The sequence below is a fragment of the Panulirus ornatus genome, chromosome 40 (assembly GCF_036320965.1).
Source record: "Panulirus ornatus isolate Po-2019 chromosome 40, ASM3632096v1, whole genome shotgun sequence".
Classification (NCBI taxonomy): Eukaryota; Metazoa; Arthropoda; class Malacostraca; order Decapoda; family Palinuridae; genus Panulirus; species Panulirus ornatus.
The window spans coordinates 11470683-11496189 of NC_092263.1; the positions used below are offsets into that span (position 1 = coordinate 11470683).

The window sequence follows — 25507 nt, forward strand, 5'->3', positions numbered from 1 at the left end:
AAAGTTAGTAACCAATTCTCAAATAGGGCAAAAATTAGTGGGCTTAAATTGTGCAAAGTTAGTTTTCAGCTTGATAAATGGGAAGACTACATCATTTATCCCCTAGAGCCAAAATTCAAAATAAATTACCTTAAGTTAGATCGCAACTTGGAACAAATGGAAGGGGGGGGGGTGTCCATGAATAAATTTGGCTCAAATATAATTTGTTCTTTACGAATGGACTTATTTTTTTGAGCTGGGACAGCCTGGGACAGCCTCTATCCCGGGACATATTTTGGGACAAAATCATTGATCTATGATACAAATTGTGGCCAAAACTGGTCTCAAACTTATTGTATGATGTCCAATAATCGTGATCACTTTTATATATCATATCATTTAGTCTATCATCATGTAATTTGATCTATCGTGTTTTAATAGTACTGAAATTATCTGACAGCTATTGCCACTATCATCAATTATATTAATGTAAAGGTAATTAAAAGTAAAATATAAATTATCATACGTAAGTATTTTTGATCAGAAATTACCTTAATTAGCAGTTTTTACTGAAATTATGTAACATTGACCAAAATTACGTAATGGGATTCATTTAAACTACGCGTTAACCTTACACTATTATAAATGTAATTTTTTCGTATGCATAATAAAGGTAATTTCTTATCATATTCCACCTTAAATTGGCTAAGTTATTTTTTGGGTGTTATGTAAGGTGGGCGAGGAGGGCGTGGGGGTAATGGGTTTGTGGGCGTGGGTTGTGGATCTGGTCCTTGAGCAGAGGCCCAGGGGTTTGACCTTGGGGCACCACCACTACATCTACCACAGTGGAGGTACACACTGTGGTGAAGACCACAGTGGAGGTAAACACTGTGGTGAAGACCACAGTGGAGGTAAACACTGTGGTGAAGACCACAGTGGAGGTACACACTGTGGTGAAGACCACAGTGGAGGTAAACACTGTGGTGAAGACCACAGTGGAGGTAAACACTGTGGTGAAGACCACAGTGGAGGTACACACTGTGGTGAAGACCACAGTGGAGGTAAACACTGTGGTGAAGACCACAGTGGAGGTACACACTGTGGTGAAGACCACAGTGGAGGTAAACACTGTGGTGAAGACCACAGTGGAGGTAAACACTGTGGTGAAGACCACAGTGGAGGTAAACACTGTGGTGAAGACCACAGTGGAGGTACACACTGTGGTGAAGACCACAGTGGAGGTACACACTGTGGTGAAGACCACAGTGGAGGTAAACACTGTGGTGAAGACCACAGTGGAGGTAAACACTGTGGTGAAGGCCACAGTGGAGGTACACACTGTGGTGAAGACCACAGTGGAGGTACACACTGTGGTGAAGACCACAGTGGAGGTACACACTGTGGTGAAGACCACAGTGGAGGTACACACTGTGGTGAAGACCACAGTGGAGGTACACACTGTGGTGAAGACCACAGTGGAGGTACACACTGTGGTGAAGACCACAGTGGAGGTACACACTGTGGTGAAGACCACAGTGGAGGTACACACAGTGGTGAAGACCACAGTGGAGGTACACACAGTGGTGAAGACCACAGTGGAGGTACACACTGTGGTGAAGACCACAGTGGAGGTACACACTGTGGTGAAGACCACAGTGGAGGTACACACTGTGGTGAAGACCACAGTGGAGGTACACACAGTGGTGAAGACCACAGTGGAGGTACACACAGTGGTAGAAGTACGGGAACTGTGGTAAGATAAGGAAGGTTTCGATGTAGTGGTGAGATTAACTAGGCTACCAGAACTAGGGTAGCAGTCAAAACTAGGCTAACAGAACTAGTTAACTACCGTACAACAACTAGTTTACTAGCGACCTAAGCCAGCAGAACTAAATTAGTAGCGATTACTATGCTAAAAGAATTAGGGTAGCATTGAACACTACGCTACCATAACTAGGTTTAATATGGATACTAGGTTTAGTCGTGATAACTAGGCTACTAGAACTAGGTTAGTAGAGAACCTGTAACTAGTAACAGCTAGACTACGCTTTACATAAAGTAAACAAGCGATCGCTACTTATGTGTTAAGTGAATAATTAAGTTATTACTCTGGGGGATAAAGTAAGGGACACTTAGTAACTAATTAAGGGTGTGGGGGCGCCCTTAGGGTGTATTGATCGTGTCTTAACTCACCCCTTTCCCTTGGCAGGTAACGATAACAAGGGCTTAACGACCCGATTGGCCTGAAATCCAAATAACCCACCATTACTCTGATCTAGGGGGAAAATAGAGAGCTCACCGGGGTCAAATTACCACAGCTGGACGTCCGGTTGTAAGCAAATCAAGCATGAGCCTGCAGTCGTAATGCTCGCGACATGAGAGAAGTTATGCCTTTGAGACATTCGTCATGTTTACCTAGACGCCAAGATGGCCGCCGGGCAGGTGGACGCGCCCAATGAGAAAACCTCACTTAAATTGGCTATTACTACCTCAATGACGATATCCCTCCACAAACCTCAAAAAAAATAAAGGAAAAAGAAAAAAGACTAAACTGACCTAACCTTATTTAGCTTCAACGTGAAGCATTTATGAGAGTAAATTCCGATCGCGCTCAATGGAATTTATTTTTTTCCAGCAGATGCCGCCGCTTACATGCTAGGGTGCGAGATACATTCCTAACTTTATACTTATACTTATTATGCCTAGTTTATAAGTATAGGGGGAACTATTTTACTACCCTGGGCGTCTTTGTGTAAGTTAAGTTTTATTTCAGGGTTCAGCACTTCCCTATCAATCATTGAGGAGTGGCAATGTTAAATATTATGCAGATGCGTTTCGCTGAGCGCTTCAGCATTTCACTATAAATAGGCCGATTCGTCTGACATTTTCACCCCTCAGCAGTGAAATTCGTTATAGAAGATCACCTTTAATATCCAGTTGTAGTATATATGTCTATGGATTATATTAAGATTACGTTATAGTCTAAATAATTACCGGCATAGATTGTTACAATGTACACACACACACACACACACACATATATATATATATATATATATATATATATATATATATATATATATATATATATATATATATATATATATATATATATATATATATATATAGTGAACTATTAATTTCTTGACTGTGATTCTTGCAATTTCTGTCCCATTTTCTGTTACATTATGTATATCAATATACATATCTTTTTGCTCATTTTGAATTTCCAGATTTTGTTAAGTCATCATAAAAAGAAGTCTAATTACCTAACGAAATGCTAATAACTATGCTTAGTTCCCCAGTATTAGGTTTTAAACATTATGAAACCATTCTAGTAATTTTCTTTATCCAATTCAACCGTATTTTTATATTTATCTTTTGCTATCATTTTAAGTGCCATGAGAACCATATTAGAAATAAGTAATTACTTATACTTATTGTGTGATCTATGGTGAAATGTGTATATATTTACGGTATATATATATATATATATATATATATATATATATATATATATATATATATATATATATATATATATATATATCTTTTTTTTTTGTCCCCAAACAAAGTCAACTCAGATCACGGAATATGATATTTGAGGTTATTCACAAACAGACTTATCATTTGGCCATATTTTCGATCAATCTTACACTAATTTCGATTTCACACACAGAAAAAAAAGAATGAATATTGCAATACATATCCTTTCCTACAACGAATGTCATTCAATACCATAGAGAGTTATAACTTGATAGAATATTTTACGAATATATGTTGACGCAATAGCATTTACTGACGCTTAGTGGATACGAATATATATTGACGCAATAGCATTTACTGACGCTTAGTGGATACGAATATATATTGACGCAAAAGCATTTACTGACGCTTGGTGGACGTATGAATCATTATTTACATAAGGGGGTATGAATTACTTACTACCTCAGACCTCTAGTGGTAATAAGAAGAACTACATTAACTGCCAAATACCACCAGATTTAATATCTCATAACGTACGAGTTTCGTATCTGGTTATACACACGACCTTCATTGTTTACACCAGTCCAGTTTGTGTCTGTGTCTCTGGCGGCCCCACAAGACTTTCCAGTTAAATGGGCAGGAAAAAAAATAGGGAAGAAGCAGAGAGAGAGAGAAAGACTAACCTAAGACTACGACGCCAATTTAGAATAAGATCCATAATGACAGGAGGTTAATGGCGTGTCCTTTGAAGTGGGTCAAGTCTCGAATGCAGCAGCAACAAATTTTTCTTTTTGATGGCTTAAGGTAACTCCTGGTTGTCAAGTGATTCCATTAACCATGACTTTCGGTGGAATGTACAAGAGATTTGCTAAAATGTCGTTCTTGAGGTATTATAATACCTGCCCAGCGTATGCATAGGAAAATAGTTTATATATGGTGAAATAACCTCGGCGACCATATGCCCGCCAGTCTTCATCTTACAACACTTCATATTTACAATATATTTACTCTAATACTTTTATCACCTTAATAGAAATGTCTTAATATATTGCGTTATCCTAGAACTTACGTTATAGCTATGCATTATGTGTAGTTTGGGGTTTTCCGAGATGCTGTATTGGGTTACCATCCAGGATAGTCTTATATCACTATATTGTTGTCGGTATTAAGCCATATTGTGCCATGAAATTAAGGTATTATTTAGAGAATAAAATAACAGTTGCTGAGCATGATTTGCAAGTATTTTTTTTTATTGAAAGACACTAAGGTTTTAGCCATGGGAGTTACTCAGGGAAACTAGGTTATAGTAGTGGAAGTTATGTATACCAGGGAAACGAGGTTCTAGTAGTGAAAGTTATGTATACCAGGGAAACGAGGTTATAGTAGTGGAAGTTATGTATACCAGGGAAACGAGGTTATAGTAGTGGAAGTTATGTATACCAGGGATACTAGGTTATAGTAGTGGAAGTTATGTATACCAGGGAAACGAGGTTATAGTAGTGGAAGTTATGTATACCAGGGAAACGAGGTTATAGTAGTGGAAGTTATGTATACCAGGGATACTAGGTTATAGTAGTGGAAGTTATGTATACCAGGGAAACGAGGTTATAGTAGTGGAAGTTATGTATACCAGGGATACTAGGTTATAGTAGTGGAAGTTATGTATACCAGGGAAATGAGGTTATAGTAGTGGAAGTTATGTATACCAGGGAAACGAGGTTATAGTAGTGGAAGTTATGTATACCAGGGAAGCTAGGTTATAGTAGTGGAAGTTATGTGCACCAGGGAAGCTAGGTTATAGAAGTGGAAGTTATGTATACCAGGGAAGCTAGGTTATAGTAGTGGAAGTTATGTGCACCAGGGAAGCTAGGTTATAGTAGTGGAAGTTATGTATACCAGGGAAGCTAGGTTATAGTAGTGGAAGTTATGTATACCAGGGGAACTAGGTTATAGTAGTGGAAGTTATGTAAATCAGAGAAACTAGGTTTTAGTAATGGAAGTTACGTATATCAGTGAAAATAGGATATAGCAGTGGAAGTTACGTATATCAGTGAAACTAGGTTTTAGTAGTGGAAGTTATGTATGTCAGGGAAATTAGGTTATAGCAGTGAAAGTTACGTATATCAGGGAAATTAGGTTTTAGTAGTGGAAGTTACGTATAGCAGGGAAATTAGGTTACAATAGTGGAATATGCATATATCAGAGAAACTAGGTTATCAGAGTGTGGGTTACATACATCAGGGAAACTAGGTTATAGTAACAGGAGTTGCATGTATTGGGGGAAATTGTTGTGGTTCTTATAAGTGATAAGAGTATACCTGTGATAATGTTTTTACTAATTAGCTTTGGTATAGTTATTGTGCAGTGGTAAGACTTTTTTGCATGTTTAGTGAGTTTTGTGTGCATTCTAAATTGGAAATATGCTGTTTTATTGAACATCCCTGGGGATAGAGGCTAAAGAATATTGCCTACACATTCCCTGCATGTCGTAGAAGCCAACTTAAAGGGGCAGGAGCAAGTGGCTGGAAATCCTCCCTTCTTGTAGTAAAAGGAACCAAGTGAGGAATTTTCCCCTCTAAGGTTTAGTCATCTGTTCTTGACGCTACCTCACATATGTGGGAAATGGTGAACATGTATGAAAAAAAAATTATTTGTAGTCAGTACACTTCATCCATAATGCACTTGTGTAAAGGGCATCTTTTTGCTTTGTAGGTTATCTTTGGTTCATATCTGATGTAATAGTACTAATTGTATTCATTATTTGTTTGTTCTTGTGGGGTGTATGTGCTCCATCAGTGGTTAGTTTGCTAAACGAACGTAACAATAAACATCTATCTATCTTTAGATATGTATATCTGTCTGTCTGTCCACTCCCACCAACTGGCAGAGTACGCTTGTTTATGTTGATTGTAACTACTTAATTTTCTGCATCCACCGTAAGATCAGGCATTTCATTATTTTTATTTATTTATTATACTTTGTCGCTGTCTCCTGCGTTAGCAGGGTAGCGCAAGGAAACACGAAAGAATGGCCCAACCCACCCACATACACATGTATATACATACATGTCCACACATGCACATATACATACCTATACATCTCAATGTATACATATATATACACACACAGACATATACATATATACACATGTACATGATTCATACTGTCTGCCCGTATTCATTCCCGTCGCCACCCCACCACGCATGAAATGAAAACCCCCTCCCCCTGCATGTGCGCAAGGTAGCGCTAGGAAAGGACAACAAAGGCCACATTCGTTCACACTCAGTCTCTATCTGTCATGTATGATGCACTGAAACCACTTTCCCTTTCCACATCTAGGCCCCACAAAACTTTACCCAAGATGCTTCACATGGAGTTATAGACAGTGCTATCATTCATGAGGTGAAATCAGAGGTGCACAGTAGGTTTGATACTAGTTAGATACTCATGGTTATTGCCAGGTCTATGGGACTTATAGAAACAAAATATCAAGATAATGTAAGTTACATATATATTTTTATGTTAGCTGAGACGGCATCAGTGCTATATGTATATATATATATATATATATATATATATATATATATATATATATATATATATATATATATATATATTTTCTTTCTTTCATACTATTCGCCATTTCCCGCGTTAGCAAGGTAGCGTTAAGAACAGAGGACTGGGCCTCTGAGAGAATATCCTAACCTGGCCTCGTTCTCTGTTCCTTCTTTTGGAAAATTAAAAAAAAAAATGAAGAGGGGAGGATTTCCAGCCCCCCGCTCCCTTCCCTTTTAGTCGCCTTCTACGACACGCAGGGAATACGTGGGAAGTATTCTTTCTCCCCATCCCCAGGGATAGATATATATATATATATATATATATATATATATATATATATATATACATACATACATACATACACACACACACACACACACACACACACACACACACACACACACACACACATACACACAGTGTAGCCTGAGCCAGGACTTATTTTATCATCCAATCCCTATAGGTGGATGAAAAGGTGGGTTGACTGTAGACCAACTGTGGCTTCCACAATTCAAACCTATGCAGTCAACCCTGGGCAGCCTGCCAGCACAGGGATGCTAGCCGCTACACCTCTATCCATATTGTAATAATGTCAGTGCGAAGTTGAATTTATTTATTTCTTGCCAACTGGCTGAATACTTTTGTAACCCACCTGCCGGATGCTGGCTTATCTGTTGTTTTCAAGAGGGCTTGAAAATCTTTCCCTTGGCTACAAGGCGATTTATCGAGAAAGAAAGAGGCGTGCCACTGCTAACATTTAACAGCTTTTTCAGAAGGCCTAAGACTTCTCCCACATTTGAGACAGTGAAAGATCAGTGCCCCTCCCTCTCCCTCCCAGATCACCCCATCCTACTCCAGAAGCACATTTTTGTACTGTATCTTTTCCAGTAGGTTTTCATTAAATATCATTTAATTAAAGTTATTCCATGACAGAATGTGGTACTGTAAATGGACAGTAAGCTGTTTCTGATATAGAATAGTCCATCCATAAGGGCTTTGATGAAGAAAGTTTATCTGAGGAACATAACTCTCTTATAATGTGGCTTTCATTGATTCTACTTATGCTGGATTTAATTTGCAACAGGTTGTCAAGGAATGTAACCCCCCACCACCCCTGTAAGATTAGGCATTAGTGTACAATGCTCATATTACAAATTGTTCTCACACATCAGTACATCCCTCACAAAAGTTTTCAGCAGCATCTGTGAGTCTTCTATGCATTCTTATATCGGTGAATTACAGTTCCTGGTGAATTATTTGTACATATGTGCATGTACAGGATTATAGATTGCTTTCCTCACATTCAAATGTGGGAGGCAAATTTTTGTTGCATTTATTTGGTATGCCATTGTAACATTCATCTGTGCTTATTTCACTTCGTATTCTTTTTGCAGGAGTGAAGAAACCAGTTGAGTTGCTCCAGCCATGGCAACTAGTTTTGAGTCCAGTGTGACCAACTTGTGTTTAGTGTGCAACAAGGACACAAGGGGAGCTTCTGTGAATGTCCATTCAAATGTTGCTGCTAGGAATGGTAGTATCCACAGCCAAATAAGTCAGGTTGTGGGAAATGAAGACCTTCTGGAGGCATGCCAGACATCAGAAGTTGTATGCCCTACGTGCCTTAAAATACTGTTGAATATTGTTAATCTTGAATGTAAAGTTGTTTGTTTGAAGAACGAATTTCGAATAACCTTTCAGAAGGGGATTGAATCTCGAAGAGTCAGTATGGGGAGAAGCATAGTAAGCCAGCTAAAACCTAGACTTGCATCCAATGAAGGAAGAGCAGATGAGGAATATAGAATTTATGACAACCGAGAATGGAGTGATAAGTCTGCTCCACAGCATGAATTTCAAGGGGAAAGTGAAAGAAATTTCACAGATGTATCTCAAGAAGTGTCTATCATAAATGACAGTTCAAAACATGATTTATTATCATTAAATGAACCAATGCATGAAAAAAAGTTTCCTATCAAATTTGAAGCAACTGGTGGTGATACCTGTATTTCAGTTGAAAGTGAACAGTGCAATGATTTTAATAACCAGTTGGCCTTTAGTAATGGCAGGGAATTAAATGACTTAATGCCATCACACTGTTTGGAAGGGGATGGTGAAATTAATTTTACCTCACATAATATTGACCAGAGAAGTACATTAAATAGGTCTGATAGCAAGTCATCTCTTTCAGAGTGTCCTTTAAGTCCAGCCAGTAGACAGGTCACTGAACCAGTGAAGGGCACAGTTCCATCTGAGCATTTAGATAACCAATCCAAAGACAGTATTGTTGAAGTTTGTGCAGGGATCAGTGAAAGAGATGAAAGTAATGCTCATTTATTTTCAAGTATTGATAATCTTGGTGTAAATATGCATTTAGATGAGGACTTGAAGAATTCGGCTGCAGGAAGCACCAGAAGAGCAAGACCAAAACAGTCAAGAAATATACGTAGGTATAGAATTTGTTGTGATTATTTATTTAATTTGATTTAGCGTAAAGTTCTAAAGTTTGAAATAAAAACACTGGAATTTGTTAAGACTATGAAAAAGGGAAAGGTAATGGAAATAAGGAAGGGTTCTATTGGAGCAAATAGGGGTTCCGTGAAGACTAATATGATTTTGAGTTAGTGGATTATGATTGAATATTTTTGGTCCCCATGTTTTTTTCTCATATTTCATATGGATGGAATTGTAAGAAGGGTAGAGTAGAAACTGTTGATAAAGATATGAGTGGAATTTAAGGACTTGTGTTCAAATAATGATCTAATAGCCAAGACCTTGAAAAACCCATGAAACACTTACATGGGTATGCAGAAAATATTTTGATAACAGGAAGGTGAAAGTAAATGCTAATAAAACAAAATAGATTACATTTGAGGGACTTTCAAAGTGTATTGTGTATAAGGATTTAGGATTGTATTCAGTTGTGGAGCACATACTGAAGGTTTTGGAATGGATGGTGCTATATTGGAAAAGTACTGAAGGTGACATTTCACATACCAAAATTGTATTATCCTGACTCTTGTCTGAACTGTTTTCTTTGTATATCTGTTAGGAATATTGATTCACGTGCGTGTGTTCAAATTATGTCTGAGCCCATACTTTCTATGACCTATGTATCATTTTTTCTTGATAATTTTCTTGTAGGATCCCATAAACACATGTTACTGCTTCAACTACTGTACCTCCTTTCCATCCATTCATATCAGCTGTCATCAGAAAGAGTTTTTATTCTGTGTCTACTGTGCTTCTGTCTATAAGGTATCGTTAATGTCTTCTTTATCATTGCATAATGAATAAGCAGCTGTTACAATTAATTTGAATTTGTCACTCTTGAATTTTGTAAATGTTAACCTTGAACTTACATATTTGGAGTTTACTTTCTTATCAAACTAACTCACCTTTCATCATATTTCTCAAACCTCTCTTGACAGCCATTTTACTATCCAACAAGCACTAGTTCACTTAGTCAGATGTTTCACGACACCTTAAACATACCTGAATTCTTCTCCCTATACAAACATGCTGCAGTTGTCTGATTACCCATTCTTGTCAAATTCAGTTAAATAAAAAAAAATAGGTGTGTCTTGTATGTGGCTGCATAAGTGCTACTTGATGTCCAAGGCCACATGCAGCTTTTATGAGGATCGATTTTGCTGAACTGGGATGCCAAATTTCAGTCTTAGAGGCTGGCAGAAGGGCTAGGATGCTTAGCTCCCTGGAGGCATAGATGTTATCCTACTACCTCAAGTATATTTTCAATAAAAGAAAATTTCTTGGTAAAACTAATATATCTATAATTTTACTGTTTCTTGAAGTTACTCTCATATTCTTACTTTAAGATTAAATCATCATTTTTAGGGTGCTCAAGACTACAAAGAGGCAAAAGAAAAAAGGTGAAGGTTGAAGGAATGGAGGTCAAAATGGAAGTGAACACAGTGAAGGATACGGATATGGAAGATGAATGGATACAGAAGGAAGACGAGAGTACACAGGTGAAACATTTGGATATTAGAAACTAAGTGGTGTATGGGGTCTGAGAGTATGGTTTGTATTTGTGTCTGCATTTTGCCAAAAATCTATTTTCAAAATGTGATTTTGAAAGTATTATACACGTAACGTCATTTCTGTGCTTTTTATACTTCTAAATTTCTTCACCTCTTACCCATATTCTCTCTCTATCTTTAAGTCTCCATCATAGTATTTTCTCTTGCTGTAATTTTTTCATTCATAGTTGTACTTCTACTAAAACCACTTCAAAATTTCATATCTTTTTCTGAGGCTCCCTGACCGTACATCTCTGGTGGTCCTGATATATTGCTATATCACTATGCCATTTTTTTTTCCCCATACTTAGAAGTAACACTCTGATACACAGAAACACTGCATTTAGCTTAGCAAATGACCAGATTAAGTTGGTGTTCTCACAGATTTTTATTTTTTGGCAGACAAAAAAATTTCTTTTGTGTGAGAGACTAAAGTCTGCATTGTAAGGGGAGTAAATTTTAAGGACATTTAGGTTCTGCTTACCCTCACATTTAATGTATTCTGGAAGTTTTCTTTCTAAGAATTTGCATGACTGGGAATCCTAAATTAGCGGTAATGACGTAAGTGGTGATTTTGCTAATGTTTTATTTGGAATGCTCTGTATACATGGTTCATAACTTATCAACTAACAGGCAAATCGTTGTGTGGATGTGTAATGATTACTTTTGTTATTGCAGTCTGGACTTCTTTTAGTACATGATGATGTTTTATAACATAGCAAGAAAATTTCCCCCTTAATTTTTGTTGATAATGTATTTCAGCTGAATGACAACATGATCACCTGTGAGCTATGTGGAGAGAGGTTTAGCGATGCAAGACAACTTGCTAAACATCGTGGTGATGTACATGCTTCAGTGTACTGCTATATTTGTGAACAGTGTACCGACATTCGTTATCGTGAGAAAGCCAAGCTAACACAGCACCTGAGACGAATCCATAAAATACCAGTTCATCAGTGCCGAGGATGTGACCATGAGGTGAGTTCATTAGAATTCTGACATTTTATGGTATACCTTTGGTTTAGGAGGTATTTTGTGCAAAATGATATGTAGACATTCATATCTTCTTGTGTCAGTGATCTTTCATATCTTTCTCACTAACTCTTAATTTTCTCTGTCTGTCTTCCCAAAATATTTCTGTTTATACTTTATGCTACATTTGCAGTGATGTATTATTAGATATCTCATGTTAACTCTTCACAGGACCTTTTGGCAGGAGACAATCTTTATTTGTTTTAGCACTAAAGATTCAAAGAAAATTCTAAAGGTGTTGCTTAGAAACTTTGGTGCATTGTTCTGGCTGTTATAGATGTAATGCCAAGGTGATGGTCATTTGAAAAGTATATGTGATTGACCAGTCGTAAAGTACAGTAATTTCCTCGTTTCTTATTATGCTGTCTTAACAATTAAGGTTCTTTTTGAGAGATAATGTCTGTGATTTTGATTATTTTCTTTGTTCCATTGTTTATTTACCCCTCTGTGGTGTAGCAGTCACTGTTCCTGACCATGACACATTCATGGGCCACCTGGGTCGAGTGCATAGTTCTGAATTCTGGTTCCAGCAGTCAGTCCACAGTCAATCAAGCTGTTCATTGACCCTGAGGGGATAGTTGAGAGAATGGGTATCTAGCTCAGGCTACTGGATATCCCTAGGATAGGGGAGAAAGAATGGTGAGGAGTTGTTTCCATAACAGAGAATCGAGTGCTCTACTCTTCTGGGGGCACAGCATTAAGCATAGGGTAGATTAATAACCACTTTAATGATTGGACATGCTTACAGCCATACTTTTCATCATGTACATCAGTGATCTATAGCAGAAGTGGAATTTCGAAATCTGCCACTGATATAAGATAAGAATTCAAGCTCCTGGGTCTAGAATGTGCACTAATTGATTTTCTCAAACTCTTCTATGGACAGAGATTTAGAAAGCATTGACAAATAACCTTCTTAATATTCATCCATCTACCCAAATTTTTCTCAAAAGATTTTGATTCCCCAGAGGTTTTGGGAGGTGTTTCTGTGGAGTTGTTATTTAGACTTGCTAAAATCAGTGCCTCCTACAAGATTGCCTTACAGAAACCACTTTAAATAGGTTTTGGAGTAAGTCTCTAGTTTTTCATTTTTTTAAGGGAACTGACTACTAATCCACCACAGCCCAAGTGGGAGCTGTCAAAAGTCTCAGACTTTATACAGATTTAAGTTATTATGGTAGTGCAGCTCCTTAGCATCTTTTTATGAAAACTTGCTTCTTTGTATCCCTTAGCTTGGGAAGAAGGGTCAGTTAGCTACATGAATTGTTCAGACATAAAATCCTATTTTGGTGGTAGCATCGCTTGGATGAAAGTATATGTAAAACCTTGATTCTTGGCAAAACAAATGAGATGAATACATTCAGAAATACCCTTACAAACAACATCATTCTGTATGCCTAGTTGGAGAATTTTATATATCAGCAGAAAACCCACATTTTTGCTCACCCAAGAAGCTTAAAACCTCTTTTACAAGGAAACTCTTTCTAAATTAAGAAACATCTTATCTGCTTAGCTATACATACATGCTAGAGCCTTTACTTTGGCCTTCCTGAAGACCATTTTTATGGTGATTGCTCACACATTTTTCTGCTGGTGCCTTAGTTTAGATGTGAAGGACAATTTTTCTTAAGCCGTCCTTCCTCATGTCGCAATGCTCTTAAGTAGGACTTGCCAAACCAGGAGAGAAATGTAAGTTTTGAAGAATTAGAAAGCTTTCCATAGCTGTGCACTATGAGCATTTTTTCCTGGCTGTATTTCTCCACCAATACTTTCTTCTCGGTTCTTTTGGAAAACCTTTCTTCTTACAGGGATTGCCAGTTGGTTGACATCTATGATCCACAAATTATATGGTAAAAGGTTAGTTCCAACCCTGGTGGCAAGCAAAGTAATGACATCATCATTGATTGGTCATGGCTGGGCACCCCAAGAAGCAAGCTACTGCCTCTAGTTGGATGAGAGGCAATTATGTCATGAAAAGGCATGAGATGAAAGAGTCCTAACCCTCAGGGAGGCTATGGTTTCTTTGAAGCTCATAGGACACAACCTCCGAAGAGAGAGGTGCTTGATTCTTCAAAGTTAATATGTAAATACTTCAATGTGGAAAGGGAGCTGTGGTTTCAGTGCATTACACATGACAGCTAAAGACTGAGTGTGAACAAATGTGGCCTTTGTTGTCTTTTCCTAGCGCTACCTCTCACACGCACGAGGGGAGGGGGGTGCCATTTCATGTATGGCGGGGTGGCGACGGGAGTGGATGAAGGCAGAGAGTATGAGTATGTACATGTGTATGTATGTATATGTCTGTGTATGTATATGTATGTATACATTGAAATGTATAGGTATGTATATGTGCGTGTGTAGGCATTTATGTATATAAATGTGTATGTGGGTGGGTTGGGCCTTTCTTTCGTCTGTTTCCTTGCACTACCTTCCTAACGCGGGAGACAGCAACAAAGTATAATGAATATGAATAAGATACTTGGTTTCCCACTTTATCTTCACATTCATGGCCACACCTACCCTAATTAAGTTTAATTTCTTTTTCAGGCATCGAGTCAAAACTCCCTCGATCAACATATCATAAGCAAACATCCTAATTCCCGCTTCTTCGAGTGCCACATATGTCATAAGTCTTTCAGGACTTATCGTTATCTTAATTTTGTACATATAAAGAGATGTCACTTTGGTCTTCCAGTCAAGTATTCTTGTGAGAAGTGCCATAAAGGATTTGTTGATAAATCCTCTTTTGAAAATCATAAGATTACTCACTCTGAGGCTAGAAATTATACATGTGAATTCTGTGGAGCTATGTTTCACACATCTTATGCTTTAAAGGTGCATGTTAATACACACACACAAGAAAGAAAGTATGAATGTGTAGATTGTGGTTCAGCATTTTTACGACTTTGTAATTTAAGTGCACACAAGAAACGTTTTCATAGCTCCGATGATGTCAGATTAGTTTGTGAAATCTGTGGTAAGTCGATGGCCACTCAAAAAGATTTGCGACGGCATCAACTAGCACATCATTCAAAAGAAAGGCCATTCATATGCCATCATTGTCCAAGGTCCTATACAGCTAAAGAAAGCTTAAAAAGTCATCTCAGGACACATACTGGTGAAAAACCATACAAGTGTGCATGTGGTAAAGCTTTCCATAAGAGCACTGTCTTGCGACGCCATCAGAGATATGCACATGTAGGTGATGAGATCCAGCAGGTCACAGTTACTGACCAGGATGGAAGAAATACTGTTCAGGTTGGTGAAGAAGAAACAAAAGGAGAGGAGCACATGGTTGTCATTACATTAAAAGAGTGCAACCCCCCAGCGGTATACACAGTAGAAAACGCACCCCCACACTTTCAGGAGATCATGGTTTCCAGTGAAACAACACACATTCAGAATGATGGCCTTATGGGTGAAAATTTGCCACCTGCGCAGGATGCAGGACTGCCAATGTTGCATCCGCAGCTTGGAACAATAGGGGCTGGAAGGCTTGGGCTTTCAACACCTGTGCTCTTCACAACTTTGAATACCAGTTCTATAACTGTTCAGCAAGGGCAGGATACAGTAGCAGATGGAATATCACATGCCAGTTTTGCAACAGAAGTGACACCCATTGAGAGTGGGCTTCAGACAACCACACTTCCCTTCCAGCAGGCACCAGCACCTGCTGGTCAGTCAAAAGAACATGATCCTTTGGCACCCTTTCCCACAGAAACTCCAGTCACATGTACACCCTTGACAACACAGTTGCTTCAGTTGCCACCTCTGCAAACCAGCACAACTACTAGTGCCCCAGTTACATTTGTTGCAACCTGGCCTTCATCTGCTTTATAAATTTTCAAATGCACACACTCACATAAGTGTTATGTACAACTTAGATATAATGTAAGAAGGTTGTGTCCATTTGGAAAGTATGGAGATTCTCATTTCATTTAGGGTCCCTGTCAACATTTTACATTATGTAGTTTGTTTGAGTGATCAGAGCCTGAACATGCAGGAGGGTGAAAGGCATGCACAGAATAGAATTATTTGGAACAATATGGTATATTTGGGGTTGATATTCTGTCAGTGGACTGAACTAGGGCATGTGAAACATCTGGGGTAAACCATGGAAAGTCCTGTGGGGCCTGGATGTGGATAGGGAGCTGTGGTTTCGGTGCATTACACATGACAGCTAGAGACTGAGTGTGAACGGATGTAGCCTTTTTTATCCGCTTTTGGGTGCTACCCCTCTTACATAGGATGTGACATTGCTGTTTTCTGTTGGGCGGGGTGGTGACAGGAATGGATGAAGGCAAGCAAATATGAATATGTACATTTGTATATATGTTGATATGTTTTTGTATGAATATGCTCATGTATGGACATTTATGTATATGTATGTGTATATGAGTGGATGGACCATTCTTCATCTGTTTCCTGGCGCTACCTCGCTGACACAGGAAATGGCGATCAAGTATGATGAATTAGAAATGAATTATATATATGTATGTGTGTGTGTATGAGTGGATGGATCTTCTTCGTCTGTTTCCTGATGCTACCTTGCTGATGCAGGAAACGGCATTCAAGTTTGATAAATATGAATAAATAGTTTTTAACCATATGTTTGTAATTGTTCTAGTCTTTAACCTGTATTAAAGTTGAATGTATTTTATTGTTTCAAAGTTTTGAAGTAAGAATTGGGAGTGGCAGAATATTTTATGTTAAGTATGAAAAATCTACTTGGGGTCAATAAGGATTTTAGAATAAGTTTCTAAGACAATACATAACGACTGAATATTGTATGACATGGGTGGCCAGTCTTACTAAACCTCTGAACCACTTGTGATAGTCTTTAGAAGTTCGAGAGCCACAAAACAAGCACAGATTTTTTATTGCTATTACATATGATTATGCAGTAAAGTTTATTAATGTAACCTGTATTAAAGTTAAATGTATTTTATTGTTTCAAAGGTTTGAAATAAGAATTGAGAGTGGCAGAATATTTTATGTTAAGTATGAAAAATCTACTAGGGGTCAATAAGAATTTTAGAATAAGTTTCTAAGACAATACGTAATGACTGAATATTGTATGACACAGGTGGCCAGTCTTACTAAACCTCTGAACCACTTGTGATAGTCTTTAGAAGTTCGAGAGCCACAAAACAAGCACAGATTTTTTTATTGCTATTACATATAATTATGCAGTAAAGTTTATTAATGTATGTATTATATTTCTTGAGTTTTTACCTCAGTAACTATCAAGTTCATAAACTTGATTGTTCTTAAATATGAGTCATTTCATTCATTTTAAATATTATTAATTTTGTTATTGAATTCCACCATATAAAACTATTAGGGAGCTGTGGTTTCGGTGCATTACACATGACAGCTAGAGACTGAGTGTGAACAAATGTGGCCTTTGTTGTCTTTTCCTAGTGCAACCTCGTGCACACATGGAGGGAGGAGGGTGTCATTTCATGTGTGGTGGGGTAGCAACAGGAATGGATGAAGGCAGCAAGTATGAAATGTACGTGTGTATGTATGTATAGGTATGTATATGTGCGTGTGTGAGTGTTTAAGTATATACACGTATATGTGGGTGGGTTGGGCCATTCTTTCGTCTGTTTCCTTGTGCTACCTCGCTAATGCAGAAGACAACAACTAAATATAATAAAAGAAAATGACTAATATTCCCTAAGTAAGATGTTATTTACAGTTATCGGGGCTAGTTATTGCTAGAAGTAAAGGTTTTGAAAGTCTACATCCTACTTGTAAGTTTAGAAATCCAGCTGTTATGTTGTTAAGGTAGGGTGATGGAGCTCCGTCTTGTGTTGATTTGTTGGGACTGCACAATGTTTTGATTTTATCAGCTTCTTCACAGAGTGTATTGATTCACACACCAGTCTTCTTGACTTAGGTTTGCTTTGCTTCTAATGCTTACCTCCAGAACTTTATTGTAGATTAGCAATCATGCATTATTTTTAGAACTTAGTCCCACTAGAATTCCAGTAATTATTTATGTATGGATTTTCTTAAACCAGGGATTTGATTATACAATTGTTTTTGACCACATTAATCAGGAATGGGTCTACAAGAAAAGTGAAGTAGTATCTTAACTTCAACAAGTTATCAAACCTAGATTAAAACTCATCAAGTTATTGTTTGAATTTCTCTGTATTCCCTGAGTTTGTATCTTTTACTTCAGTTTCAGGGAAATTGGTTGAAGTCGTTTGATGTTAGATCGCTTTACAAAAGCTTTACCATATCTTGAAAGCTAAAACCAGTCTAAGATAAGAAATAATCTTATCCTTCCCCAGAAGTGCCAAGTTGAGGGTTTGCAGATGTTGTATAGTCTCATTAAAATACAGCTTACCCTGTATCAGTTTGTCATTTTCAAGTTATGAATAGATAGGGATTTTCAGTTTCTTTCAGGAAAGCAGTGATAAGCCCAAGCAATTCAATAGTGTTACGATTCCTGTTTGATAACCATCTCACAATATAGTAGAGAAATGTTATATTTTTCTTCAAGATCCACCTCTTTAGTGAAATTTCTGAGCTGTTGATGAGGTTTCCTTCTTTTGCTGCACAGATATGTTTATTTAGTGATACATCTGCAGCACTAAAGATAAACTGTGGCTGGAGTGGACGGTATTGCAGTTGAATTTCTTAAGAAAGGGGGTGACTTTGTTGTTGAGTGGTTTGTTAGGATTTTCACTGTATATGTGGATCATGATGAGGTGCCTGAGGTTTGTTAGAATGCAAGTATATTGCCATTGTATAAAGGAGGACAAAGGCAAGTGCTCAAACTACAGAGGTAAAAGTCTTTTCAGCCAACATTGCCTGGTAAGTTGTATGGGAGAATGGAGATTGAGAGGATGAAGGGGTTTCTGGTATGGTAGAGGATATGTGGATCAGGTGTTTGCTTTAAAGAATGTGTGACATAACACTTAGAGAAACAGAAGGATTTGTAAGTAGCATTTATGGATCTGGAGAAAGCTTATGATTGATAGAGTTGCGTGTGGAAGGTTTCATGAATATATGATGTGGGAGGAAAGCTGCTAAAAGCAGTGAGAAGTTTTTATCATGAGTATAAGTCATTTATATGAGTAGGAAGAGAGAAGAGTAAGTGGTTCCAGTTGAGAGTTAGTCTGTGGTAGGGGTATGTGATGTCACCATGGTTGTTTGATTTTATTGTGGATGGGGTAGAGGGAAATAAATGAAAGAGTCTTGGAGAGAGGGGAGAGAATGTATGGGATGAGGGAGGCCTGGAGGGTGAGTCACTTGCTGTTTGCTGACACAGCACTAGTTGTGGATTCGAGTGAGAAACTGCAGTGTGAAACGAGGAAGTTAAGTTTAATTATGAATAAAAGCAAGGTTATTAGGTTTAGTAGGGCACAAGGACAGGTTAATTTGGAAGAAGTGAAGTGAAGATTTTAGGTGCCTGGATTGGACATGGCTGCAAATGGAACCATGAGTGCGGAAGTACATCGTTGGGTTGGTGAGGAGGGTGAAAAAGGGTATGTTTGAAGGTATGGTAATCCCAGCAACATTGTTTGGATGCAAGGCATGGGCTATTGATATGGATGTGTAGATGTTGGAAATTAATTGTTTGAGGACAATATGTGATGTAGTGTGTTTGATTGAGTATGTAATAAAACAGCAAAAGAGAAGAGTGTGGTTGAGAGAGTTGAAGAGCGTGTACTGAAATGGTTTAGACATATGGAGAGAATGAGCAGGAGAGTTTGATGAAGAGGACATGTGTATTGGAAGTGAAGGGGGAACCAAACCGAGAAGGAAAGATAGTGTGAAAAATATTTTGAACAGAGGATGAAAGATGTGCATGGGATAGAGTGAATTGGAATGATGTGGCATACCAAGGAAGACATGCTGTCGATTGACTGAACAAGGGCATGTTAAATGGGCAGACAGCTAGAGGTTGGCTGCGAGTGAATGCAGCCTGTATTCATTTGTTCCTAGTACTGTCTCTAATGCTGGAAACGATGGACAGTACCAGCATGAAAGAAAGATGACGTCAGTATTTGTCGTTGCTATGTCAAGCTCATTCTTGACATAAGCACCGTGAATTGTTTCTCATTGTGGCACCAAATTTGACAATTTTTCTCACATAGTTTCATCCATGGAAACATAATGAACAATTCTTGCTAGTTATGGGTTATATTGTGTGTTTGTGGATTCAGGAGATAAGCTGGATGGCAGAGAATTCTACAGATTGTTTTGCATCCTTTTTGCAACATCACTACTGATCTAAGAGATACACCTCCCTTTAGTGTGGTGTAAGATTGGACTTCATTTCATGAATTGCTGAAGTCTTATTATTTGGGTCTAAAATTGTAACGACCTGGGGAGTAACATTGACTGAGTCTTCATCAGAGTTAGGATGTATGGCATGAGTTACATAACAAAACTAGTTCCAGTCATCGTATCATCATCTGCCTTACGTAATGTTGAAAACAGTGTCTGCTGAATATTTAGGCATGATTTTAACGTTAGCCATTTTTTCTGCAATGTTGATTTAGAGGAACGTATGCACAAAAAATTTCTGTGATTCAATTCATGGTTTTCAAGTTACTGACTTTGTAGTGTATAGTGAGTGAGCAAAACACTGCAGATATGGCACATAGGTTTCCTTCCTTTGACTTTTAATGCAGAATCTCCATTCTTGTTTGGAATAATATTTTTTCATGCTTCCAGTTTTTTAGTTTGATGTTATTTTCATCCACAAAGGTTACACAGGATTAACATTTAAATAAAGAGATTTTCAAATGCTGTTTGTACTTATTAACAACAAAAGCAGCTCGTATTCTAGGCCATTTGGAGTGAACATGTGCTTGCTAGGTTCATGTGGCACAGTGTCTTGAGTCCTACTGCATTAACTTGTGGTCAGTCTTGCCACTCAAAAAATTAATAGTCCCAAGAGGTTTAGCAAAGTTCCCCATATTTACAAAGATTTCTCAATAATACTAAACCGTAATTGGTCAGATCACCTATAATTCAGACATACACTACAGTATGATGAAAGCATGAATGATATATCAGGCTTCTTGCAGCCCTCAGTATTTCTGTGAATGAGACAAGATTGTAGACTTGTCTTTTACCTGTATAGCTCATGGAAGGCGGCCAGGATGTTGAGGGGGAGGATCTACTTGACTGGTATTTTTCCACAAGCTGCACTTTGTGTGTGAAATAGCCGCACTTTGGCTATACCTGTTACGTACCATCAGGGAAATCATCTGTAAAAGGTTACATGATCCCACACAACTTCACTTTTAAAATTACAGAACCCTTTGTCATCACTGACTATACTGAACAGCCAAGGTGAAATTGTAATAAAAATACACACACATACTTATGATTTGTCAGCCCCTCATTAAACCCTCTTTTTTTTTTTCCTTGTATCCCTTGCATGATTAAAATTCTCATTTTCCTCAGTATATGGTTAATATACCCTGCTTTGATTTGTTTAAATGGTGTGTTTGATATGGTTATAGCTATTTCAGTTCACTGATGTTTATCCATCTTTTTATTGTATGTGTATACTGTTTTGTGTACTTGAAGCAAGATGTTATATATACAATCTTCTTTAGACACATTGTATGACTTATATTCAACTGATGTATGCCATGTTGCTCAGAACATGCTGGAGAATATTGTTCTCAAAAATCACAAATATTGTGATTTTGTTAGTTTGGTACTTTGGGCGTGAAGGTAATACAAATGGGTCTAATTGTAACCATGTTTTGTTCTAAAGTACCTAACCAAATTTACTTTGTGCAATACAAGTGTTAATTTCAGTTCTTTAAGTCACCATCTGATGTGCTCATTTGAAACTTTACAAACGTATGTGGCTTATAAGTACTGCAGCCTCTTTATCCGTCCATTTGTCCACACAGCCATCCAGTTGGCCGGAACAAGGAAGGAGTATTCTTTTGCCCTCTTGTTGAATTACCATGACCTACTCTTTTAATTCAGAAAATTGTTTCAACATAAAAAAAAAATTGTCTTTGTATTACAGAAAGTAGCCTTGTGATTTTCGACTTATTGTGTTATTGGGCATGAGTTTTATATTTTTGCTGTCGTCATAAAGGCTTGTGAATATATTGCAGCAATTAAAGGCTTAGAATAGAAACAGATTATTAAAGATGTCATTAAGTTTCAATCCGTCTCAGAATCTAGAGTCAAACCCTTTGCTCCTACACTCTTTAAGCATTTTGTTCTGAAACGTCTCCAAAACTTCTTCATTAGCATTGTGAAAGTAATGTATGAATTATATTTTTAGTGACAGTTCCATTGTCATATGAATATCTTTAAAGTTTAGAGGATAAATAAATTTTTTGAACTTGAAGAATGTAAATTTTGAGAATTGGAAAGGAAACCATAATTAACTATACACCTGTTGATGTAAGAAATTTTTACTTTACAAAATTCAAGCTGTGAAGCCAGCCTATCCTAGGGCACTGGGGATTCCAATCCTTTGGCAGCCTGTGGTATTATGTTGCATGTCTGTAAGCACTTGATCTACCTGATGGAGATGGGATTGAGATTAAAATAGATGAAAAAAAATACAAGTCCTTAGTATCAGAGGAATGCAGTGGATTTTTTTTTTCTCACTTTTAGGAATATATGCTTCTGATCACATTATAGTACCACATAGTGGTATGATATGACAAGGGGTAACAAGGCAAACAGCAGTAGCTTTTCCTATTTTGTCTCATGTTTATTTAATTTTATACGGCTCAAATTACATAGTATATTCCTAACATCACTGAGCAGGAGAAACCACTGTGACCCTTCCAGCCACCACATTCAGCACCTGTCTCTGCAGACAGTTAGAAAAAAAAACATCCCTTTTCCCATGTATCTGTTAACACTGACATAATGCAAAAATTAATGAAAAAGTCCTTTTATATCATTCGACATTTAAATTTTTTTAGTTCCAAGTACATATTGCCATTTTCGAAATTTCATTTCCCATAATTTCAACACCCTACTATTTTTCTGTGTACTTATATTTACAAAGTGTTAGGCCCCCTCGTTGGAAGCTCCATACATACCAGCAGGCTGACATTGATGCTATTTTCGTTTGTGCTTCAATAGTATGCTTATCCTCCAGCACTATAGCGTATTTCATCGTCTGGTCCATGATCCCCTCAAATTAAATTGGCTTAATATACAGTATATAACTTTTGAATACTTTTATCATGTGCCATGAAATATGTCAGCCCTTCCTAACCAATAAATGCAAATTGACCTTAATGTGTTCACACCGTGGACAGAGAAGTAAAATATCTGAGCATTATGTAACATATATTCCTTAATCATTAATGGTCCCCTGTTACTCCCTTTCATTTATTTCTGGACAACCGTATTCAAATACTAATGGTGTTACTCAAAAAATACATGAAAATACACCAATTTTTCCATAACTCCATCCAAACGTCTTGAGTTTTATTATTAACATCATTATAAAACAAACATGCTCTGATAGTGTGAATGACAAAGGGTTGCACCGTTGTTGGTTTAAGAAAAACAATGGTCTTCATACAGTCTTAAAGAATATTATCTTCTCAGGAGGAATGTTATAGAATAATGACACTTCATACATACATTCATCTTTTTACTTCATCAGAGGATTACAATAACTTTATAACTATAAAATTATATGACTTATTACACATTATAAAATGTATATAGCCAATTTATCTAATATTATAAAATACTGTATATTTACCTATAACAGAGCATTTGTAAATAAATTAACACATACCAAAACATGGTATTTTTCTTTGTCAAGCAGCACTTGAACATGCACGGATTAGTATTGCAAACCTTGCTCCTCCATGGTGTGAAATGAGGATTTACCTGCATTTCAGAGGAGTTGCCAAAATTCACAGGTTACACACCAGAAGCCTCCACAAATTGTTAAATTAAGAATTCTGGTTTTATTGATTTAAATAAACGTAATGTCAGGTTCCGGAGGCCAAAAAACATGCATAAACTGTTCCAAAACTGCTAAAGCAGTAAACATCTTGATTAGTACATGAACAAATATAGTAAATGAACACAAAGGGAAAACGTATAGCAGTTCAACTTGTGTGATACGACTGGCATGTAATGGATCTGTTGACACACAATCATTGGAAGTTTATTCCTCCATCTTCCCCTTTAGTGTAGTCATAAATTCGGTATATAACTTATCAAATATTTTGTCCATGATATCCTAGTGCTTACAGCGTGTCATCATAAACAAACAGATTACTTATCAAATATTTTGTCCATGATATCCTAGTGCTTACAGCGTGTCATCATAAACAAACAGAGTTTTCATTACCAAATTTAATCAATTTGTTAAGGAAAATGCCTAATGTAAATCCTAAGCTTAGGATGCTGTGAGAGTCCTCTCTAGGTAGGAGCAGGAACATGCCCAATAAGTGAGCTGAACTAGATATTCATATGTTGTGGTGCCACCACTTGGTAAATTATGAAAATTTGACAGCGATATTTAAAAAAAAAAAGAAAAAAAAAGAGGTAATAACCAAGGAACCCTCAAATGAAAAGTCACCTTTGGTGATGCATTATTATTGGGAGCACAGTTTTATCAAAGCACTCACTCCAAAAGAGTCTACACTTCCCTGCTACAGGAAACAGTGCAGCCTTGAGCTGCCAGAACCTTTAGAAAGGTCCTGGGTAACAGCACGACTCTCTTATAGATATGGGTAGTTAATCATAGACAGAGTAAACCCTCAATTGAACGGAACCCCAATATATCACATTTCGGATTTAACTGACCAGATGAATAATAATGCAGTTCATTAATTATAATTAAAAATATTAAAATATCTCCAAAGACACACCCTGTGCATTTCACATCACACTACCTTCAGATACTGAATGAGACTACTGTACTGCTACCACTATGGTCACAGTAAAATACTCTTCAACTACACTGTCAAAATGTTGAGATTTACTTACATATTCTTTATTATAATATAATAACCTTATATCATACTACTGTATATTAGAAAATGGCCCGTAGGTTACATTTGATATAATGGTCTTTTGGCATTAAGGGACACCCCTTCCCCTCTATTAGCCCATTAAACCGTGGGTTTACTGTATAATATATATATATATATATATATATATATATATATATATATATATATAATTATTTTGTCGCTGTCTCCCGCATTAGCGAGGTCGCGCAAGGAAACAGACGAAAGCATGGCCCAACCCACCCATATACACATGTATATACATACACGTCCACACACACAAATATACATACCTATACATCTCAACGTATACATATATATACACACACAGACATATACATATATACACATGTACATAATTCATACTGTCTGCCTTTATTCATTCCCATTATAATTATAAAATTTCTCTCATAT

The 25507-nt window shown here is 37.2% G+C and overlaps 1 protein-coding gene across 1 annotated transcript; it reads left to right on the forward strand.

Moving 5' to 3' along the window:
• Positions 1-4046: 4046 nt before the first annotated feature.
• On the forward strand, positions 4047-16697 carry LOC139761386 (uncharacterized). The gene is made up of 5 exons (XM_071685518.1): positions 4047-4269; positions 8418-9463; positions 10876-11009; positions 11823-12038; positions 14640-16697. The coding sequence occupies exons 2-5, from the start codon at positions 8449-8451 to the stop codon at positions 15930-15932; spliced, it is 2658 nt and encodes an 885-aa protein (XP_071541619.1). The 5' UTR covers positions 4047-4269; positions 8418-8448; the 3' UTR covers positions 15933-16697.
• Positions 16698-25507: the final 8810 nt, after the last annotated feature.

Excerpts from the sequence above, each read along its gene's own strand:
- LOC139761386 (XM_071685518.1), top strand. The coding sequence starts at position 8,449 with ATGGCAACTAGTTTTGAGTCCAGTGTGACCAACTTGTGTTTAGTGTGC. Across the intron at positions 9,464-10,875 it reads AAAACAGTCAAGAAATATAC|GGTGCTCAAGACTACAAAGA; the intron begins GTAGGTATAGAA and ends CATCATTTTTAG. Across the intron at positions 12,039-14,639 it reads GCCGAGGATGTGACCATGAG|GCATCGAGTCAAAACTCCCT; the intron begins GTGAGTTCATTA and ends TTTCTTTTTCAG.